The sequence below is a fragment of the Salmo salar genome, chromosome 09 (assembly GCF_965601325.2).
Source record: "Salmo salar chromosome 09, fSalSal1, whole genome shotgun sequence".
Classification (NCBI taxonomy): Eukaryota; Metazoa; Chordata; class Actinopteri; order Salmoniformes; family Salmonidae; genus Salmo; species Salmo salar.
In genome coordinates, this window is record NC_138299.1 from 31209882 (window position 1) to 31228871 (window position 18990).

At 44.5% G+C, this 18990-nt stretch overlaps 2 protein-coding genes across 18 annotated transcripts in view; one reads left to right on the forward strand and one right to left on the reverse strand.

The window, feature by feature from the left end:
• Positions 1-700: 700 nt before the first annotated feature.
• On the forward strand, positions 701-8454 carry LOC106611180 (F-box only protein 33). The gene is made up of 4 exons (XM_014211136.3): positions 701-1268; positions 2073-2183; positions 2656-3323; positions 3611-8454. The coding sequence occupies exons 1-4, from the start codon at positions 730-732 to the stop codon at positions 3874-3876; spliced, it is 1584 nt and encodes a 527-aa protein (XP_014066611.1). The 5' UTR covers positions 701-729; the 3' UTR covers positions 3877-8454.
• Positions 8455-8691: 237 nt separating this feature from the next.
• LOC106611179 (melanoma inhibitory activity protein 2) overlaps positions 8692-18990 on the reverse strand; it is a 32154-nt gene continuing 21855 nt past the window's right edge. For 16 of the 17 annotated variants that reach the window (XM_045723575.2, XM_014211122.3, XM_014211124.3 and 13 more), the window contains 6 exons: positions 13939-14076; positions 13116-13244; positions 11797-11919; positions 11311-11360; positions 10972-11146; positions 8692-10318 (listed from right to left, as the gene is read on the reverse strand). In XM_045723575.2, coding sequence (XP_045579531.2) covers positions 10140-10318; positions 10972-11146; positions 11311-11360; positions 11797-11919; positions 13116-13244; positions 13939-14076 — 794 coding nt within the window. In that variant the 3' untranslated portion in view covers positions 8692-10139. The remainder of the gene's footprint in view (positions 10319-10971; positions 11147-11310; positions 11361-11796; positions 11920-13115; positions 13245-13938; positions 14077-18990) is intronic. The other variant, XM_014211125.3, reaches the window with a different exon arrangement.

The following is an 18990-nucleotide window of genomic DNA, read 5'->3' on the forward strand; positions in this document are numbered from 1 at the left end:
AAAGCCAATTGACATTTACTCCTGAGGTGCTGACCTGTTGCACCCTCTACAACCACTGTGATTATTATTATTTGACCCTGCTGGTCATCTATGAACGTTGGCCATGTACTGTTATAATCTCCACCGGCACAGCCAGAAGAGGACTGTCCACCCCTCAGAGCCTGGTTCCTCTCTTGTTTTCTTCCTATGTTCCTGCCTTTCTAGGGTGCTTTTCCTGGCCACAGTGCTTCTACATCTGCATTACTTGCTGTTTGGGGTTTTAGGCTGGGTTTCTATATAGCACTTTGTGACATCGGCTGATGTAAGAAGGGCTTTATAAATACATTTGATTGATTGAACGACGTGGTCTTGGCGTGGGCAGAGAATTCAATAAAATGACCATTTTACTATTTTATTTTTAGAAATCCAGTAGAATAGTGCGGGGCTCAACTGCAATGAAAGTACTCCACCTTGCGCACTTGAGAGGTATGGCAAAAATAACAGCACTTGGGTCAAACCATTTCTCCAAATGGCTTGATAAAATAATACTACATTTGTAGATGTCGTCAGTACAACTAAATGGACAACATACTATAGGGAAACTAAACGTGTATCAAACATATGTATTTTCATAAGGAAAACAAACTATGTCGGCCTGTTTCATAAGTGGGATTTTGCAGAGTATTGTTTTCATTCCCACGTAGTCATAGAAGTGGTATGATCCAATAGTATTGAACGCAAAGCTGCTGAATGTTGTTTGTTTTCCACATAGAGAGTAGCGGAACAGTACCGTTGTCGCACAATCTTACAACGGTTATATTTACACTTTTGTTTGCGAATAATAGTTTAGTGGCCTGCGCCATGGCGCTGTGCGGGGGTGTTGGAGCTATGGCTTTACCAAGCGAGCTTATCGTCCACATATTTTCATTCTTGTCCGACCGTGACAAGCTTCGGGCCTCGTCGGTGTGCTCTCGCTGGAGGGAGTGTCTGTTTTACCCATCGCTTTGGACGGAGCTCAAGTTGCGTGTCGGTGGTGGCTCGAATGGGGGAGGCTATGGCTCCGAACAGACCCCAAGATTAGACTTTCTCATGAGGAAGTTTGGCTCCTTCGTGCACGAGCTACAGCTCGAGTTTGCCCCAGTTGAAGGATATCTAAGGCCATTGAATGGTGTGGAGGGCAGGATGGAATCTGTCGAAAGCGACCCTCAGTTCCCTGGCCGCTGGAAAGACGCAATTATCACCTATTTGGACCAGGTGTTGTGTGTCCTCGGATGTATTCGAAACAACAGGTAGTTGGATACATCAACATAATGTTTAATGCAAAGTGCGTCAGCTACGCCATACTCGCCAATTTGAGTGTGTTGGGTCTGCGTAGTCAACGAGCTAACCTTTAGCTAGCCTAACTATAAACAAACCCACAATGTCATTACGTAATCGGGTCATGTCGTTCTCTACGGATTTCTGCGTGTACTGCCTGATTGACGTGTCGTTTTTCGCCTATTCAAGCTATAATCTAGCTACTTGGTATATAGGACATGACAGTCTGAAGTCTGTTTTTCTGCCTGGTATGCAAATGTTACTAGGGCATGTTGAAAATTTGAACGACATTGCTGCGGCAGTGGTGGTCATGCTCAGGTAATCTATACACGGAACCACTAAGGTCCGCAATGACATTGGCAGCATGCTTTCATTTGCAAGTCCGGCTTCTCAAACCTGTACTAGCAATATGCCAATATATTTTGGACACGTACTGTCCTGAAAAGTTCCAGTTGCACTGCCACATAGGGAGACTAAAGCTGTCTTGAGGCATTTCTTTGTTGGTTGTTAATTCCAGTACTCATTCAATAACAGCACACTTGTGAAAGAGAGCTCCAGAGATGTTGGTTGTACAGTCATATGAGGAATGCTGGGTTTGTGGTGTACACCAGTGATGCTGAAAGGTGCCTTCTGGCAAATTGGTGAGGAAGTGCATACTGTTTGAGCTTGTTTGCAGTCGTGTTTGTTGCAGAGTACAATTAGAACATACTGTCACTGACCACTATGGCTGATTGTGTCCGGTTTTGTCTAAAGCTCATGCTACTTTCTTGCTCTAGAAATCTCCAGAAGCTGAGTCTGTATGGGGATACCTGCGTTCTTCAGGATGAGGGCATTCTGGACAGTGCCGATCTCAACCAGGTTGACCAAGGAGGAGTGAAAATCAAAGAGTGAGTGTCTTTTTATATCTTGCCCAAGGTGACAAAATGGCATATATGGGTCACAATCACAGTACTGTCCTCAGTTGAAATTCTGCCTCATAGAATTACATATAGAACACACAACTAGTTTTTTAATTTTATTATTTAACTAGGCAAGTCAGTTAAGAACTAATTCTTATTTACAATGAAGGCCTAAGAACAGTGCCTTGTTCAGGGGCAGAATGACAGATTTTGACCTTGTCAGCTCGGGGATTTGATCTAGCAACCTTTCGGTTACTGGGCCAACAATCTAACCACTAGGCTACCTCCTGCCCCAGGTAATCCAATAGGATTTATGTTCTGCCTATTTTTTTTTTTTTCTTCCTGTATTCATTTTCATTTAGAGTAGGCTTTTATTTGCAGATCTGAGAGTCAAAGACGTTACACAGATTTGAACTTTCTCTCTCTCTTTTTGTGTTTGTATTCCTCTTGCCTGGAATAGAATCCAGCAGCTGTTAGTGGAAGTTTTGTCTAACAGCAGGCAGATGAAGTGGCTGTCCTCAGCCTTCATGCTGGGTGTGGTGACCCCCTGCTCCCTGGCCTCTCTGTCCAACCCCAGCGCTGCCTCCCTGGAGCACCTCAGCCTGTTGGACAACCAGCTGCCCTGCCTGTCCTCCCCTGTGGAGCTGGAGCGCCTTGTCCACCTGCGTTCCCTGGCCCTCGACTTCTGTGACTTCACCTCTGAGATGTGCCGCCTGCTGGCTGGAGGACATCGTGCTCCACTACACCGCCTCTCCTTGATGGTGAATGGCGCCGCTCTGGAGGCCAAGCCACTGGATTGCACCGCCAGTGAGGATGACTGGAAGGCCCTGGTCCGACGCTGCGCTAACCTGCGGGTCTACATGATGGCCCTGGATGTGTCCAGCCAGGACCTGCTGAGGGTGTTCAAGCCCAGCCTGCCCCTGGAGAGGATCCACCTGGACAGCTACTCCACCCTGGTCACAGATGGCACTCTGGAGCTCATTTCCCAGCAGTACAACAAGACCCTGAGCCACTTCGTCCTGATGAGGGATGACACCGGCTTCCCTGACCTCAGCGTCAACCGCAACGAAGACCCGCTGGTCCTACTGACCTGGCGCTGCGTACACCTCTCTGTCCTGGTCATCCATGGTGAGTCAGCCTGGGTCAAAAGCTAGTATTACATAGCTCAACACTTTTAGTGTAGCCTAACATTTTAATGGGAGTGATTTCAAATATCATGGGTTCTAGTTGCTCAGATAGAAAAGATGTATAACTGGTTATTTTATAGGAGTAATGTTATGTCTAGTGTGTGTATAGTGTAGAGGTCATATTGGCAGCATGTTGATTTGTATAGCACAGATCAAATGGAGTTGGTTTACATTCAGTATGTTTATTCTACAGTGGTTTTCAATTTCTCCTCTGTCTGAACACCACAGGCTACACTGTGTGGTCCCACAACCTGGTGGCCATCTCCCGTCTACGTGGCTCCAGCCTCAAGGTCCTGGCTGTGTCCGAGGAGAGTATCGACTTCGACCCGGACCAGGGTGTCTTCATGGAGGGTGACCCCGTCCACAACCTGGTGAAGGAGGTGTCCCAGGGCCTGGGGCGCATCTGGCACCCCTCCATGGACTCCAACTTGGTCCTCAGCGAGCCCACCCAGCACTTCCACAGGGAGATGCAGAGCTTCAGCCTGGGCATGTAGGCTAGAGCTACAGCCGCCAGGCCGAGCCTCCATCTGGGTCGTGTTCATTAGGCACCAAACGGAAGAAAACAAGACCTAAACAGGGAGGGACTACCTGGACTTGTCCAGTAAGAAACACTCACCTTCTGTTTTCTGTTGCAAAACGTTTTGAAACGTTTTCTGTTGCGTTCCCTAAAGAACACGACCCTGGTCTGGCCTGCTGCACATGCTCAGTGCTTGTCATGATGATATAATCTAAACCTTATGGGTCCTATCTCATTTGCATACTTTATTTTTAGTTTATATTTTCTTTCTTTGTAGAATGAACTAATCCTTTATATGTGCTGTGTTTAATCAGTATTAGCTCTATTTATATCTATCTATATATATCCTGCTTATGAATAGGAGAGTATAGTCGGGTATTTGATTAGTAGCTAATTGAGCGATTGGTGTATGGAGGGGGCTTTTTTTACACAGCTAGCTTACTTGTATTGCAAGTTTTCTTTTTGGTTTTGTCTGTTTGTTGTTTTTCTCTTAGCGAGTGCTGAGTTACCGTAAACTAACTTATCAGTTAATCCACCTTGGCTTTTTGCAATGACGGAATCCTTTGTAATTGTTTGTTCACCTTTTTAAGGGGAGATTAGTCCAGTGGTCTTCCGGCAGAGGGAGGGACAGTGCTGGTGGACTGTTAGGCCCCCCCTAACCCCTCCCTTCCTGTCTGCTCTTTACTTTTGTGTTTTGGAGATAATATGATTGCTATGTTACGGGACTAAGATCCTGCTGGTTCTTCTCAGCCCAGAGGTGGGATGTGATACAGTTCTGCTGGTGAAACCAATTGCTAAGGTTTCCACACTGACACACTCATGCTGAGACCCTTTGAGCTGCCTATGTACAGCTGCAGTACTTTAGTCAGGGGTCAGCATTGAGAGTCATGCGCTGCAGTTTGCTCTCAGAAAAATCCTCTGTCTGTCTCAGGTAGGCAAAACATGATGATGAAGATGGTGGTGGGGGTGATGATGTATACTATGAAACAATCAGCTAGTCTGTCAGTTTAATCCAGTTTTTCTTGAGTCACAGTTGCCTTGGAAATCCCCTTGTGTTCTGGATTCAATCGTTTTTGCCATCAAATCTGCCCCTTTTACCACGGGGTAAACTAACTTAGTCGTACATTTGTTTTAAGATTAAGGTGTTGAAAGAGTTTAAAGAATGGCAAACTACTCCTTGCACGTATTTCTCTTGTTCACAGTTTTAGGGCAAAGTACTTGCTGTGTTGACTGACTCCAGGGCCACAGTGTTTCACCTGCTGAGCGTTGGATGGAGGGAGGCATATATTTGCTTGTTCCATATCTCAGGATTTTTGCACTTTCTGTACTTTTTTCCAATGAAGGCTTTATTTTAATGCAAAGCTATCTGTTGTTCTGAGGGCCAGTGTGCGTGGTGGTGGGACTGAATACTGGATACTAATACTGGGGAAAGAAATCTTCCAACACAACGCACACCAGAGGTTGTTGGTTTTATTTTTCTAGCCCGCCTCGTTCCCTCGACTGAACTTTTAAGAAGGTTAAGATCCGTGATGTCCGTCTGTGAAAAGACTTTTAATGACGTTTTCTATTGTTGTGTACTTGCTGTTTTAGAGCTCAGAGTAGTAGAGGGAATCTGAAGTTGGTTGCTCAGTGGTAGAATGTAAATGTGAAGCTAACAACCTTTTTTAATGTGTAAAGTTGTCTGCTATCCAGGATTCCCCCTACGTACAAATATCTTCTTTATCCTCGCTTGTAAAGCTTAGGGAACCAGTCTTGACTGATAAGGCAGTACAGTGTGTGGGGCCTGGAATAGGTGACCTCTCTGGTAGGTCTCTGCTTGTTCTGTGCTGCTGAGATGTTGTAACATTCCAGAGAAGACGAGAGTAGGCTACATCTCTTGACCTTGAGTGGTTATGAAGCCGTCGGTCGGCTATTGCTTCTTGTTGCGTTCCTCCGTGCCCATGACTTTCATTGGTACTACCAAAGCCAGCCATTTCAGTTAAAGAAGAGATAAAGTACTGTATATTGAGGAAAAAATTACCTTGCATAGAAACATCTGACATCGGATGGCAAGAAGTGTGTGTGTGTGTGTGTGTGATCCATGTTTCAAACAATGTCACAATCAGCCTGTGGAATCCACTACTAATCTGTTTAGCTGTTGCAGTCAGATGAGCCTGCATGCAAGGTTCCACTCGGAGTAAACTTAGTCTATCTACGGTTTATGCATGAGAAGCATCAATATGGGGGAAAAGTCATATTGAAACTATATGCATGTTAAGAGGGATTCTAAAAGTGTTCAAGTCCTGTCTATTTTTAGTACCACACCAAAAAGGATAGATAATATTCTATATTTGGAGTTAACTTGTTTGTGCTGAACAGGGGTAGGGTAAGACCTTGTTAGAGGATGATGAATGCCAGTCAATTGTTACAATGTGTAAAACATCCTAATGTTGCATTCATGCTGTGCCTAAGTCCAGAGTAGCTTTCATTTCAAATGTTCCATTTGTTCTGCGTTCGTTTCCAGTTCATTGTCCAGTAGCGCATTTGTCTACCGTTACAGAAGCATAGCTCATTTACGCATCAGTGTTTTTTTGTTGTTGTGTGTTTTTGTGTAAAGTTTCAAAAGTGCATACATCAGAGAAGGGGGTGTATGGTGTGTTTTGAAGTAAAACATGGTGTACCACTTTCTCACCAGTGAGCAGGAAACAGCCTTTCTCAGGGTTACTGTCAGTTGAGGGAGAGGAGGAAATGATTTCCATCGCTCAGGCCTCAACATCATAATGAAAGTTAGGATCAATCTTTTTTCCAACAAGTCACTGGATTTTAAAAACGTTGTCAGCGCGTCTGCGTCAGCTGCCAAAGATCACGGTGTGAAACAACTCTTATAAAGTGCCCACATGCTGGCAGAGGGCAGGGCCCGTGGCTGATCAGCCGTTATGTACTACTACGACTACTCCTTTACAACTACTACTATACTTCTAGAAATATGATATACTTACTGAATAGGGGGTGAAGTTGGACCACATGTGGTGCACAGCTGAGCTGTGGTTTGGTCAACAACAGTAGAGCTCTCTCTCTCTTTACAAATGCACCTGTTTCACTGTGAAGAGTGAATGTAATTTAAGTATAGATAGAATCAACCAATCTTGATTTTTATCAGACCAGTACGCTGCTAAGAAATGTGTAAGGAACATTCCACTGGGGAGTTAAAAACAAACAAAATGGCCAAATGTCTGCATGAGATGACTTTTTTTTTACTCTTTTATTCTTTGTTTTGAAGGGTAACGGGATCCAGTAGGTTGGTCACAACTGGTCTTTTGATGAAAATAATTGTTTGCATAGAGGTTGTGTAGCCCAGTCTTTCTGCACGTTAAAAGGCACAGCAGAGCAGACTGGGGATATTTTGTTACTATGGAAAAAAAGACCAGTTGGGTTATTTGTAGGTTACAACTGTGAGGTCGGATCCCCTTTTTTTATTTGATAGTTTTATTATTTCTGAACACTTTATATGCATTTGCAATCCAAATCTCTCTTGTTGAGTAGGATGAAGCTGTGTAGCTACAGTGAGCTGCTTGGAGGGCAGGTCTAACTTGTCTATAGAAGCTACAGTACTTTACAGCTAAATTAACTCATGCCAGCCTTAAGAGTGTAAATGCTTGAAGTTAAGAGACCTGAGTGAGGAGAACTGATGCTTTCTGTCTTTTGGTTTTATTCCATTATTAAAAGCCTGAACCACTGTAATACCACAGGTCCACTGTTGTGAGGGTCAGGAGGGAGGCGAGCTTAAAACAAGCCACATCTCTTAATGGCTGGCTTGCATTACAGCAGTCAAACTATGCAAGTGGAATGCATATAATCCAGTGGCTTTCTTTTTTTGTTTTTTTTTTGTCACTTACAAATGGAAATAACTTGCTACGATACTTGGCCTTATTACAATTATTGTTTTAAGATCTTGATTCTTCGGAAGCCAAACTCTGTTTCAAAGGCAACCGTGGGTTACAGACATGGTCTCTATGAGACTGGCCAGCAGGCCCCAGTTAAGTGGTACGAATGTCGTGCATTTGTTTAAAATCAGGACAGTTTGCAATAAAATAAGTCATACATTACAAGTGGCAACCACGGGGGCACGAGCAGTGCGAACACCTGGGCTGTGTCCTTATAAACTTTCGGGGAAGAAAATAACGCATTGCATACTTGTATATATCAATACATACACTCTTATGCAACATGTCTGGGTTCTATTTATGAACAAAGTTTGTAAGCGGTTTGTTACCATCTTAAATGTTTAAATATTTGGACAGGTGTGTTCTGTTTCAAGTGAGCACATAGCATTGGATTTTATATGTACATCTGCAAACGGGAAATCCACTGGCGCATGTGTGAAAATGCCAGGTGTGGAGAGAATTTTATTGATTTAGAAAAGTGATCCAAGGTTTCAAGATAGCTAAAGAAGGAAAATCCTATGAAAAAAAAAAACAACCCCTAACTGACAGATTGGGTAAACCAGCCGAATGTTGATTTGAATCAATGTTGAATGCTTCTTTTAATCAGTGAATAAAAGCATTATAAAGACAAACATGGTCTTTTGTATTCATTGTTTTGCTGATCCTAGTTTTTATTGCAGTGTTTAATCTTGTTCCACATCTCACCCTTAATATTCATCAGGTGTAATTTTACCTTACAGGAACATGTCAGAGCTAGACGTCGTTGGACATTTGTGACTTGGCACAGCTTATGTGGTTCAGATCATGAGGTTACAGCTATACCTGAATAGGACCAATGTAATTTTTAATGAAACATTTGATACTATATGAACATTGCAACAGTTTAATTACTTTAGCATAACATTTTACATTTTTACAATAAATCTCTTCAATGATCAAACTATGGACTGTCAAGACCTCAATGCTAAAAACAAATATTTTTCAGCTCAATTTAGACACAGGAAATGTGAGTGGTATATACAATTCCTTCACAATATTGACAATCTCTATATATATACCCATGTCAAGAATGCAAGGGACATAAGATTGATTTAAAAGGCCTTTGACATTACAAGCAAACGCACCCTTCAAGTTAGTCTAAGTCGCCACTCAGAACAAGGCAGAGTCATCATACCCATAACACCTAGCGGTCAGAAATGGTTCCAATCGTTTTTCTACTTTTCCTGTAGGGATTTCAGAAACCCTTACGGGCTGTGTTTCATGTAGGCTTACCCTGGTGTGACATTTTGATAACCATCTAACGCTCTCGGACAAAGGAGACTTTAATATAGTCGGCTCTATTTACTCAGATTCAAAAATGCTAATTAGTAGACATGCAAAATGACAAATCCCTGCAAGTCATCTCTAGGTGACACCAAACAGCATTATCATCACACATGTGCCCCTTGTGCTGGGGACAATAAGGCCACTTTAAAATGTGCAGTTGTCAGATGTTTTGAGGGAGCGTTCAATTGGCATGCTTACTGCAGGAATGCCCACCAAAGCTGTTTCAAGATAATTTCCTTGCCAATAAGCCGCCTCCGCCATTTTAAAGAATTTGGCATCCACAGACCACGTGTATGGTGTCATGTTTGCTGTGAACATGGTGGTGGGGTTATGGTATGGGCAAAATAGCATTTTGAATGCACAGATACCGTGACAAGAAAAGGGCTTCCCGATCATAAGGTATCTATGACCAACAGATGCATATCTGTATTCCCAGTCATGTGAAATCCATAGATTAGGGCCTAATGAATTCATTTCAATTGACTGATTTCCTCATATGAACTATTAGTAAAATCTTAGAAATTGTTGCATTTATATTTTTGTTCAGTATACATTTAGCGAAAATTAGATCCTTAATACAGAGATTCTTACCTTTGCCTCAATTCATCCATTTTAAGTGTTTCTAAAATCCCCTATGGGAAAAATGGTTGGAAAAACAATTCCCTGTTTGACTGCTGGGTATTATGACTCCTACAGCTATGTGAATCTACAAAAAAAACTGTTACATAAATGATCGCTCAGTACTTCCAGTTGTGTAAAACTCCTAGTGGTACCACATTGTTCTATTAAGTCCTAAGACACAGTGATCTATGTTTGTGTGTGCAACAATTCCACTCCCAACCTCTAAAAAAGGGAGAAAGAGTCACATGAATGTTGAAGTTACACTTCAGGAAACAGTCCCTGAACACACGCTCACTACTATCACAACAGGAAGTGAAGTTTCACACAGGAAGCGGGCCGAGAGAGTTTCTCCCGCACAGAGAGAGCTGGCTCAGATGACATGTGGAGAGGGGGACTGGTCAGAAGACACTTCGCTGCCAGGTGGGGAGGGCCTTGGAGGGGGTCCAGGGGGAAAACTGTCTGGGTGGGGCCTCAGGGGAGGGTACCCCATATGCTGCGGCGGTGGAGGGGGGACTCGCCCGAACATTCCCGGGGGAGGTGGTCCTCGCACTACAGGGGAAATGATTATATTTTAGTCAGTCTAACAGTATGAACGCAGAGACATTTAACCTGCAAGATGTAGCAAATGATGTATGGAATGACAATCGTCATCTCCCACCCAAAACTTAGTTTAATAGAAACAAATTATTACATGTAATACTACTTAAAACCTGCAGTTTTAATGCGTTAACTTTTTTTATACCCCTTTTTCTCCCCGCAACTCCTGTACGGACACGGGAGAGACGAAGGTCGAGAGCCATGAATCCTCCGAAACACAACCCAACCAAGCCGCACTGCTTCTTGACACAATGTCCACTTAACCCGGGAAGCCAGCCGCACCAATGTGTCGGAGGAAACACTGTACACCTGGCAACCGTGTCAGTGTGCTCTGCGCCCAGCCCGCCAAAGGAGTCACTAGTGCGCGATGGGACAAGGCCAAACCCTCCCCTAACCCGGACGACACTGGGCCAATTGTGCGCCGCCCGATGGGTCTCCCGGTCGCGGCAGGCTGCGACAGAGCCTGGACTCGAACCCAGAATCTCTAGTGACACAGCTAGCACTGTGATGCAGTGCCTTAGACCACTGCGCCACTCGGAAGGCCCATAATGCATTACAACTTAAAAGCACATGAGCCTTTTATGTAGGGAAATCATCATACTTACTGCCCATGGGGGCTGGACCTCGTGGGGAGAAAAAGTCTGGAGGTCCGTAAGCGCCTTTGCGTGCAAAGTAAGGGTCCCTGTGGTCCATGGGTGGGAGGGGACCGATACCAGGGGGTACTAAGAGAGGAGGTCCCATCCTCATGTCTCTCTGATCTCCAGGTGCTGACAGATGGGACTGAGGGAACACATTTAAAATACCCAATAATGATGGAGGGCACTGTAGCATTACAACACTATTATCCCCATGGGGAAATTATTTATTTATATAAAAAAACTATGAGAGAAATAGACATTGCATGAATGCACCACTATTGTTAGTAGAAGGGTGAGAAAACTTACGTCTCTTTCATTTTCACCAGGACCCATACTGTTTCCCATAAATGCTGAGTCTGCAAGAACACGAGGAAAAACACAGTAATAACCTAGCTAGATTCACTTCCGTCTTTGGTGGGTTTATTTGATGAAGAGGGCTCATTCATGCCTCGATAATGCTATTAGCTTAACTCTATTAAACCAAGGGAGTTTCCAGATTAGGCACAATATCCTGCCCATTCTCTAAAATTGGATTGTTCTTCAGGGGTATACTAATCATCTACACTCCTACTAGTCACTGCTGACGAAGGAGATCGGTCTGAATCACGTCAGCATTAAAGATCCTGTCTTTGAAATATATTTAATCACTTTAGTTACATACTCCAAGCACTAAACACCCTTTTGAAGTTAATTTGACAGAGTGGCTATAGTGCAGACATAGAAATCATCTCAGACATTTTAAAAAACGAAATCTATGGTGCTGTAATACATGTTAGAAAGGACGGTTCTCACCAGGTTGGTGGCCAAAGCTGTGGGGCTCAGCAGGACCGGGGCCCCTGGGTGGTAGGGGGCCCATAGGAAGGGCTCCGGGTGGAGGTCTCCTGTAGGGAAGGCCTGGGTCTAGATACATATACCCTATATGAGGAAAAAAAAATAAAAAATTTAAAAAAAAGGAGAGAGCACCGTTTCAGATTTATTTAGACCAGCTCAGCTGAATTAGGGGATCACAGTCAGAAGTGTACAAAGCACAGGAGGTTGGTGGCACCTTAATTGGAAAGGCTCATGGTAATGGCTGGAGCAGAATGGTATCAAACACATGGTTTCTATGTGTTTAATGCCATTCGCTCCATTCCAGCCATTATTTTGAGCCATCCTCCCTTCAGCAGCCTCCACTGGTCCAAAGGAGATTGGAGCAAAAAGCAAAAGCCTCTCCATCATATCAGAAACAAAAAACAAGCACACATTTAAATCATGATGCATTGAGTTAGTACACATCAAAACAGTGACAGTAGTAGGCAGGGTGGAATTGTCAATGTATAATCAAAATACAGTGATGCCACATGCTAATTGCTCCCCATGATAACGCAACCAAATAGATAATAGTTCCTAACTCCAGTGAATATTAGACATCTCAAACCAGGCTGAGGCCAGACTTGGGTTAGAGTAGCGTAGGGGCCCAGGTGACAAAGGCCAAAGTGTGGGTGGGGGAAAACTCTGGAACAAACCAGTGGAGGCTCAAGCTCCTCAATTCAGTGGTCTGCAATCAGTGTGCCCAACCAGCTGACGCTGCCCATCTCTGTGGTCCTGTCACGTGACTCAGACAGAGGTGAGGCTGAAACTACGACAATCGACCACATCAGTACTGGACAAATAGTAGTCATACACTCACTGACCTATGCCTCACAGACTGACAACCAAAATAGAGAATCTCAAACCTTACACAGGGCCGGCTGACCACACTACAGCACCACAATCAAATAAAAACAGATGTAGACTTCACCGTGAAATTTAAATAGTAACCCAACTGAGGGGAAATATTTTGCTGTGAACAAATCTGACAGTTAGTTAAACATAACTCACTCTAACCTGATTACTAATTATCTAAAACCCAAAAGAAAGTCAGGGCCTCTTTACGTAGAAAGATGGTAAAACATACTGAAGTAAATAAATAAAGAACATACCCTTTAGGGCTGATACTAAAAAACAAATGAATGTGTCAAAGGCTAGATGATTAGAATAGCAGAAGGATAGAATAACTTCTGTCTATTGTGATTGGAGCGGCTGCTGCCTGAGATCATAGGGGGGGCAATAGCGGGTGGTCATCACTGTACCTGGAGGGTGTATAGGTGGGCCCCTGCGATCCCTCTCCCAGGTGGGAGATATCGAGCCGCTGTCAGAGTGAGGACCACCACTACGATCAGAGTCCACCCCACCAGGGGGATCTAACAGGCCTCGGGATACTGGTTATGGGGGAGAGAGAGAGAAAGGGGGGGATGGAGAGAAGAAGGAAGGGCAGAAAGAGAGAGCATGACAAAGAGCATATGAGAAAGAGAGGAGAGATATGTGGGAGTGGTAGGTGAGTGAGAAAGAGAGAGCCAGCATAATGTCAATGAGTTCATGAAGCATGGATGACAAGACCAAAACATGTGCAAAGACAACACTCCCCTCACTGTAGGTGATATATATACTGCAGCAGCATAGCATTTCCTATCTTGCTGGTGCATGCTCACTGCCAAGACAATTTACTATAAAGATAAGCATCTCTAACAGATGTTGTGCCAATCAAGACTTAGTACGCATTTGTATTATGTGCTTAAGAACAGGTTTTCAGCGTTGTTTTAGTCAATAAGACTAAAAATGAAAACTCTAATTTCAATGAATTAATTAAACAATCAATTTATCCTGCAGATCATTTTTCTTAATGTCATTTTTACAAGGTCATGGCACATAGGAAATTGGTATTATATACAAACGTAAAAATATTTATGTTAAATATAAACTCATCACACGCCATTTCAACGAGTATAACATGGCACTGATGGTAAAAGGGCACACATGTCACAAGACATGTAAATTCAGCTGTGGTGTTATTGTATGACTGGTATGACCCAGGCCTGCAGTGCACTGATAAGAGGCATGGACTGGAGAGTTCACCTCTGCCTCCTGGTCCCATGGGGGGGAAGTTTGGTGAGAGGCGGGGCGGGCCATCCATCAGGGTAGGCGGAGACAGGAAGGCTCTGTTCTCAGAGGCAGGGCGATGAAGGGGGGAGGGACCATACGGTGACCTTTCACCTGCAGGACAGATGGTTCAATGTACAGAATAATAAGAAATTCTAAATCAACACCCAGAACACGATAGGCAAGCCATAAGACATCTAAATAGTTAACCAGTAGCTACAAGGACTAACTATCTGCATTGAAGCTTTTTGCACTAACTCTTGACTGCTACTGTCCATCCATCCTGTTGCCTAGTCACTTTACCCCTACCTACATGGACAGTGCATTGAGAAAGTACTCAGACCTCTTGACCTTGTCCACATTTTGTTACGTTAAAGCCTTTTTCTAAAATGGATTATATTACCATTTTTCATCATCTACACACAATACCCCATAATGACAATGCAACATTTTTGAAATGTAGAAACAAACACCTAATTTACATATGTATTCAGACCCTTTGCTATGAGCCTCAAAATCGAGCTCAGATGCATCCTGTTTCCATTGATCATCCTTGGGATGTTTCTAAAACTTGATTTGAGTCCACCTGTGGTAAATTCAATTGATTGGACATGATTTGGAAAGGCACACACCTGTCTATAAGCTCCCACAGTTGACAGTGCAAGTCAGAGCAAAAACCAAGCCATGAGGTCGAAGGAATTGTCTGTAGAGCTCCGAGACAGGATTGTGTCGAGGCACAGATCTGGTGATGGGTACCAAAAAAATGTCTGCAGCAGTGATGGTCCCCAATGACAGTGGCCTCCATCATTCTTAAAATGGAATAAGTTTGGCCGCCCGGCCAAACTGAGCAATCGGTGGGGAAGGGCCTTGGTCAGGGAGGAGACCAAGAACCCGATGGTCACTCTGACAGAGCTCCAGAGTTCCTCTGTGGAGATGGGAGAACCTTCCAGAATGACAACCCTCTCTGCAGCACTCCACCAATCAGGCCTTTATGGTAGAGTGGCCAGACGGAAGCCACTCCTCAGTAAAAGACATGACAGTCTGCTTGGAGTTTGCCAAAAGGCACCTAAAGGACTCAAGACCATGAGAAACAAGATTCTTTGGTCTGATGAAACCAAGATTGACATTTTTGGCCTGAATGCCAAGCCTTGAGGAAACCTGGCACCATCCCTACGGTGAAGCATTGTGGTGACAGTATCATGCTGTGATGTTTTTCAGCGGCAGGGACTGGGAGACTAGTCAGGATCGAAGGAAAGATGAACAGAGCAAAGTACACAGAGAGGCTTGATGAAAACCTGCTCCAGAGCGCTCAGGACCTCAGACTGGGGCAAAGGTTCAACTTCCAACAGTACAAAGACCCTAAGCACACAGCCAAGACAATGCACGAGTGGCTTTGGGACAAGTCTCTGAATGTTCTTATAGCAATTAAACACTGGAATGGTAGATGTGCAGAAGATGAATGTGCAAGTAGAGATACAGGGGTGCAAAGGAGCAAGATAAATAAATACATACATTATGGGGATGAGGTAGGTAGATAGATGGGCTATGTACAGGTGCAGTGATCTGTGAGCTGCTGCTTAAAGCTAGTGAGGGAGATACGAGTCTCCAGCTTCAGAGATTTTTGCAGTTCGTTCCAGTCATTGGCAACAGAGAACTGGAAGGAAAGACGACCAAAGAAGGAATTGGCTTTGGGGGTGACCAGTGAGCTATACCTGCTGGAGCGCGTGCTACGAGTGGGTGCTGCTATGGTGACCAGTGAGCTAAGATAAGGCGGGGCTTTACCTAGCAGAGATTTGTAGATAACCTGTAGCCAGTGGGTTTGGCGACGAGTATGAAGCGAGGGCTAACCAACGAGAGCGTACAGGTCGCAATGGTGGGAAGTGTATGGGGCTTTGGTGACAAAACGGATGGCATTGTGATAGACTGCATCCAGTTTGTTGAGTAGAGTGTTGGAGGCTATTTTATAGATGACATCACTGAAGTCGAGGATCGGTAGGATCCTTTTACGAGGGTATGTTCGGCAGCATGAGTGAAGGATGCTTTGTTGCGATATCGGAAGCAGATTCTAGATTTCATTTTGGATTGGAGATGCTTAATGTGAGTCGAAGGAGAGTTTAGTCTAACCAGACACCCAGGTATTTGTAGTTGTCCACGTATTCTAAGTCAGAGCCGTCCAGAGTAGTGATGCTGGACGGGCGAGCAGTGATCGATTGAATAGCATGCATTTAGTTTTACTTGCGTTTAAGAGCAGTTGGAGGCCACGGAAGGAGAGTTGTATGGCATTGAAGCTCGTCTGGACGTTAGTTAACACAGTGTCCAAAGAGGGGCCAGAAGTATACAGAATGGTGTCGTCTGCGTAGAGGTGGATCAGAGAATCACCAGCAGCAAGAGCAACATCATTGATGTATACAGAGAAGAGAGTCCGCCTGAGAATTGAACCCTGTGGCACACCCATAGAGATTGCCAGAGGTCCGGACAACAGGCCCTCCGATTTGACACACTGAACTCTATCAGAGAAGTAGTTGGTAAACCAGGCGAGGCAGTCATTTGAGAAACCAAGGCTGTCGAGTCTGCCAATAAGAATGTGGTGATTGACAAGAGTCAAAAGCCTTGGCCAGGTCGATGAATACGGCAGCACAGTAATGTCTCTTATTGATGGCGGTTATGATGTCGTTTAGGACCTTGAGTGTGACTGAGGTGCACCCATGACCAGCTCGGAAACCAGATTGCATAGCGGAGAAGGTACGATGGGATTCTAAATGGTCAGTAATCTGTTTGTTAACTTGGCTTTCGAAGACCTTAGAAAGACAGGGTAGGATAGATATAGGTCTGTAGCGGTTTAGAGTGTCACCCCCTTTGAAGAGGGGGATGACCGCGGCAGCTTTCCAATCTTTGGGAATCTCAGACGATACGAAAGAGAGGTTGAACAGGCTAGTAATAGGTGTTGCAACAATTTCGGCAGATCATTTTAGAAAGAGAGGGTCCAGATTGTCTAGCCCAGCTGATTTGTATGGGTCCAGATTTTACAGCTCTTTCAGAACATCAGCTATCTGGATTTGGGTGAAGGAGAAATGGTGGGGACATTGGCGGGTTGCTGTGGAGGGTGCTGGGCAGTTGACCGGGGTAGGGGTAGCCAGGTGGAAAACATGGCCAGCCGTAGAGAAATAATTACTGAAATTCTCAATTATAGTGGATTTATCGGTGGTAACAGTGTTTCCTGGCCTCAGAGCAGTGGGCAGCTGGGAGGAGGTGCTCTTATTCTCCATGGACTTTACAGTGTCCCAGAACTTTTTTGAATAAGTACTACAGGATGCAAATTTCTGTTTGAAAAAGCTAGCTTTAGCATTTCTAACTGCCTGTGTATATTTGTTCCTAACTTCCCTGAAAAGTTGCATATCACGGGGGCTATTCGATGCTAATGCAGAACGCCACAGGATGTTTTTGTGCTAGTCAAGGGCAGACAGGTCTCGAGTAAACCAAGGACTATATCTATTCCTAGTTCTACATTTTTTGAGTGGGGCATGCTTATTTAAGATGGTGAGGAAGGCACTTTTAAAGAATAGCCAGGCATCATCTATTGACAGGATGAGGTCAATGTCATTCCAGGATACCCCAGCCAGGTCGATTAGAAAGGCCTGCTTGCAGAAGTGTTTTAGGGAGCGTTTGACAGTGATGAGGGGTGGTCGTAGACCCATTACGGATGCAGGCAATGAGGCAGTGATCGCTGAGATCTTGATTGAAAACAGCAGAGGGGTATTTGGAGGGCGAGTTAATTAGGATGACATCTATGAGGGTGCCCGTGTTTACGGATTTGGGGTTGTACCTGGTAGGTTCATTGATAATTTGTGTGAGATTGAGGGCATCAAGCTTAGATTGTAGGATGGGGGTGTTAAGCATGTCCCAGTTTAGGTCACCTTAGTAGCACGAGCTCAGAAGACCGATGGGGGGCAATCAATTCACATATGGTATCAAGGGCACAGCTGGGGGCAAAGGGAGGTCTATAGCAAGCGTCAACAGTGAGAGACTTGTTTCTGGAAAGGTGAATTTTTAGAAGTAGAAGCTCGAATTGTTTGGGTACAGACTTGGATAGTAATACAGAACTCTGCATGCTATCTTTACAGTAGATTGCAACACCGCCCCCTTTGGCAGTTCCATCTTGGCGGAAAATGTTGTAGTTAGCGATGGAGATTTCAGGGTTTTTGGTGGTTTTCCTAAGCCAGGATTCAGACACGGCTAAGACATCCGGGTTGGCAGAGTGTGGTAAAGCAGTGAGTAAAACGAACTTAGGGAGTAGGCTTCTAATGTTAACATGCATGAAACCAAGGCTTTTACGGTTACAGAAGTCAACAAATGAGAGTACCTGGGGAGTGGGAGTGGAGCTAGGCACTGCAGAACCTGGATTAACCTCCACATCACCAGAGGAAAAGTAGGATAAGGCTATATGAACTGGCCGTCTAGCATGTTCGGAACAGAGAGTAAAAGGAGCAGGTTTCTGGGCACGATAGCATAGATTCAAGGCATAGTGTACAGACAAAGGTAAGGTAGGATGTGAGTACATTGGAGGTAAACCTAGCCATTGAGTAATGAGAGAGATGGTCTCTAGAGACGTTTAAACCAGGTGATGTCATCGCATATGTAGGAGGTGGAACAACATGGTTGGTTAAGGCATATTGAGCAGGGCTAGAGGCTCTACAGTGAAATAAGACAGTAATCACTAACCAGGACAGTAATGGACGAGGCATATTGATATTAGAGAGAGGCATGCGTAGCCAAGTGAACATATGGGTCCAGTGAGTGGTTGGGCTGACTGGGGACACGGCGATTCAGACAGTTAGCAGGCTGATGCTAACAAGCTAACAGTTAGTAGGCCAGGGCTAAACAAGCTAGCAATTAGCAGACCGGGGCTAGCAAACTAGCAGCTAGCAGACCGGGGCTAGCAGTTAGCAGACCGGGGCAGGCAAGCTAGCAGTTTAGCTGACCGGGGCTAGCAAGTTAGCATTTGGGGGATGTCGCGATGGGGGTAAGTCT

Coding starts and splice junctions, on each gene's coding strand:
- LOC106611180 (XM_014211136.3), top strand. CDS start 730: ATGTTGTTTGTTTTCCACATAGAGAGTAGCGGAACAGTACCGTTGTCG. Junction 1,269..2,072: donor GGATGTATTCGAAACAACAG/GTAGTTGGATAC, acceptor TTCTTGCTCTAG/AAATCTCCAGAAGCTGAGTC. Junction 2,184..2,655: donor GGAGGAGTGAAAATCAAAGA/GTGAGTGTCTTT, acceptor TGCCTGGAATAG/AATCCAGCAGCTGTTAGTGG.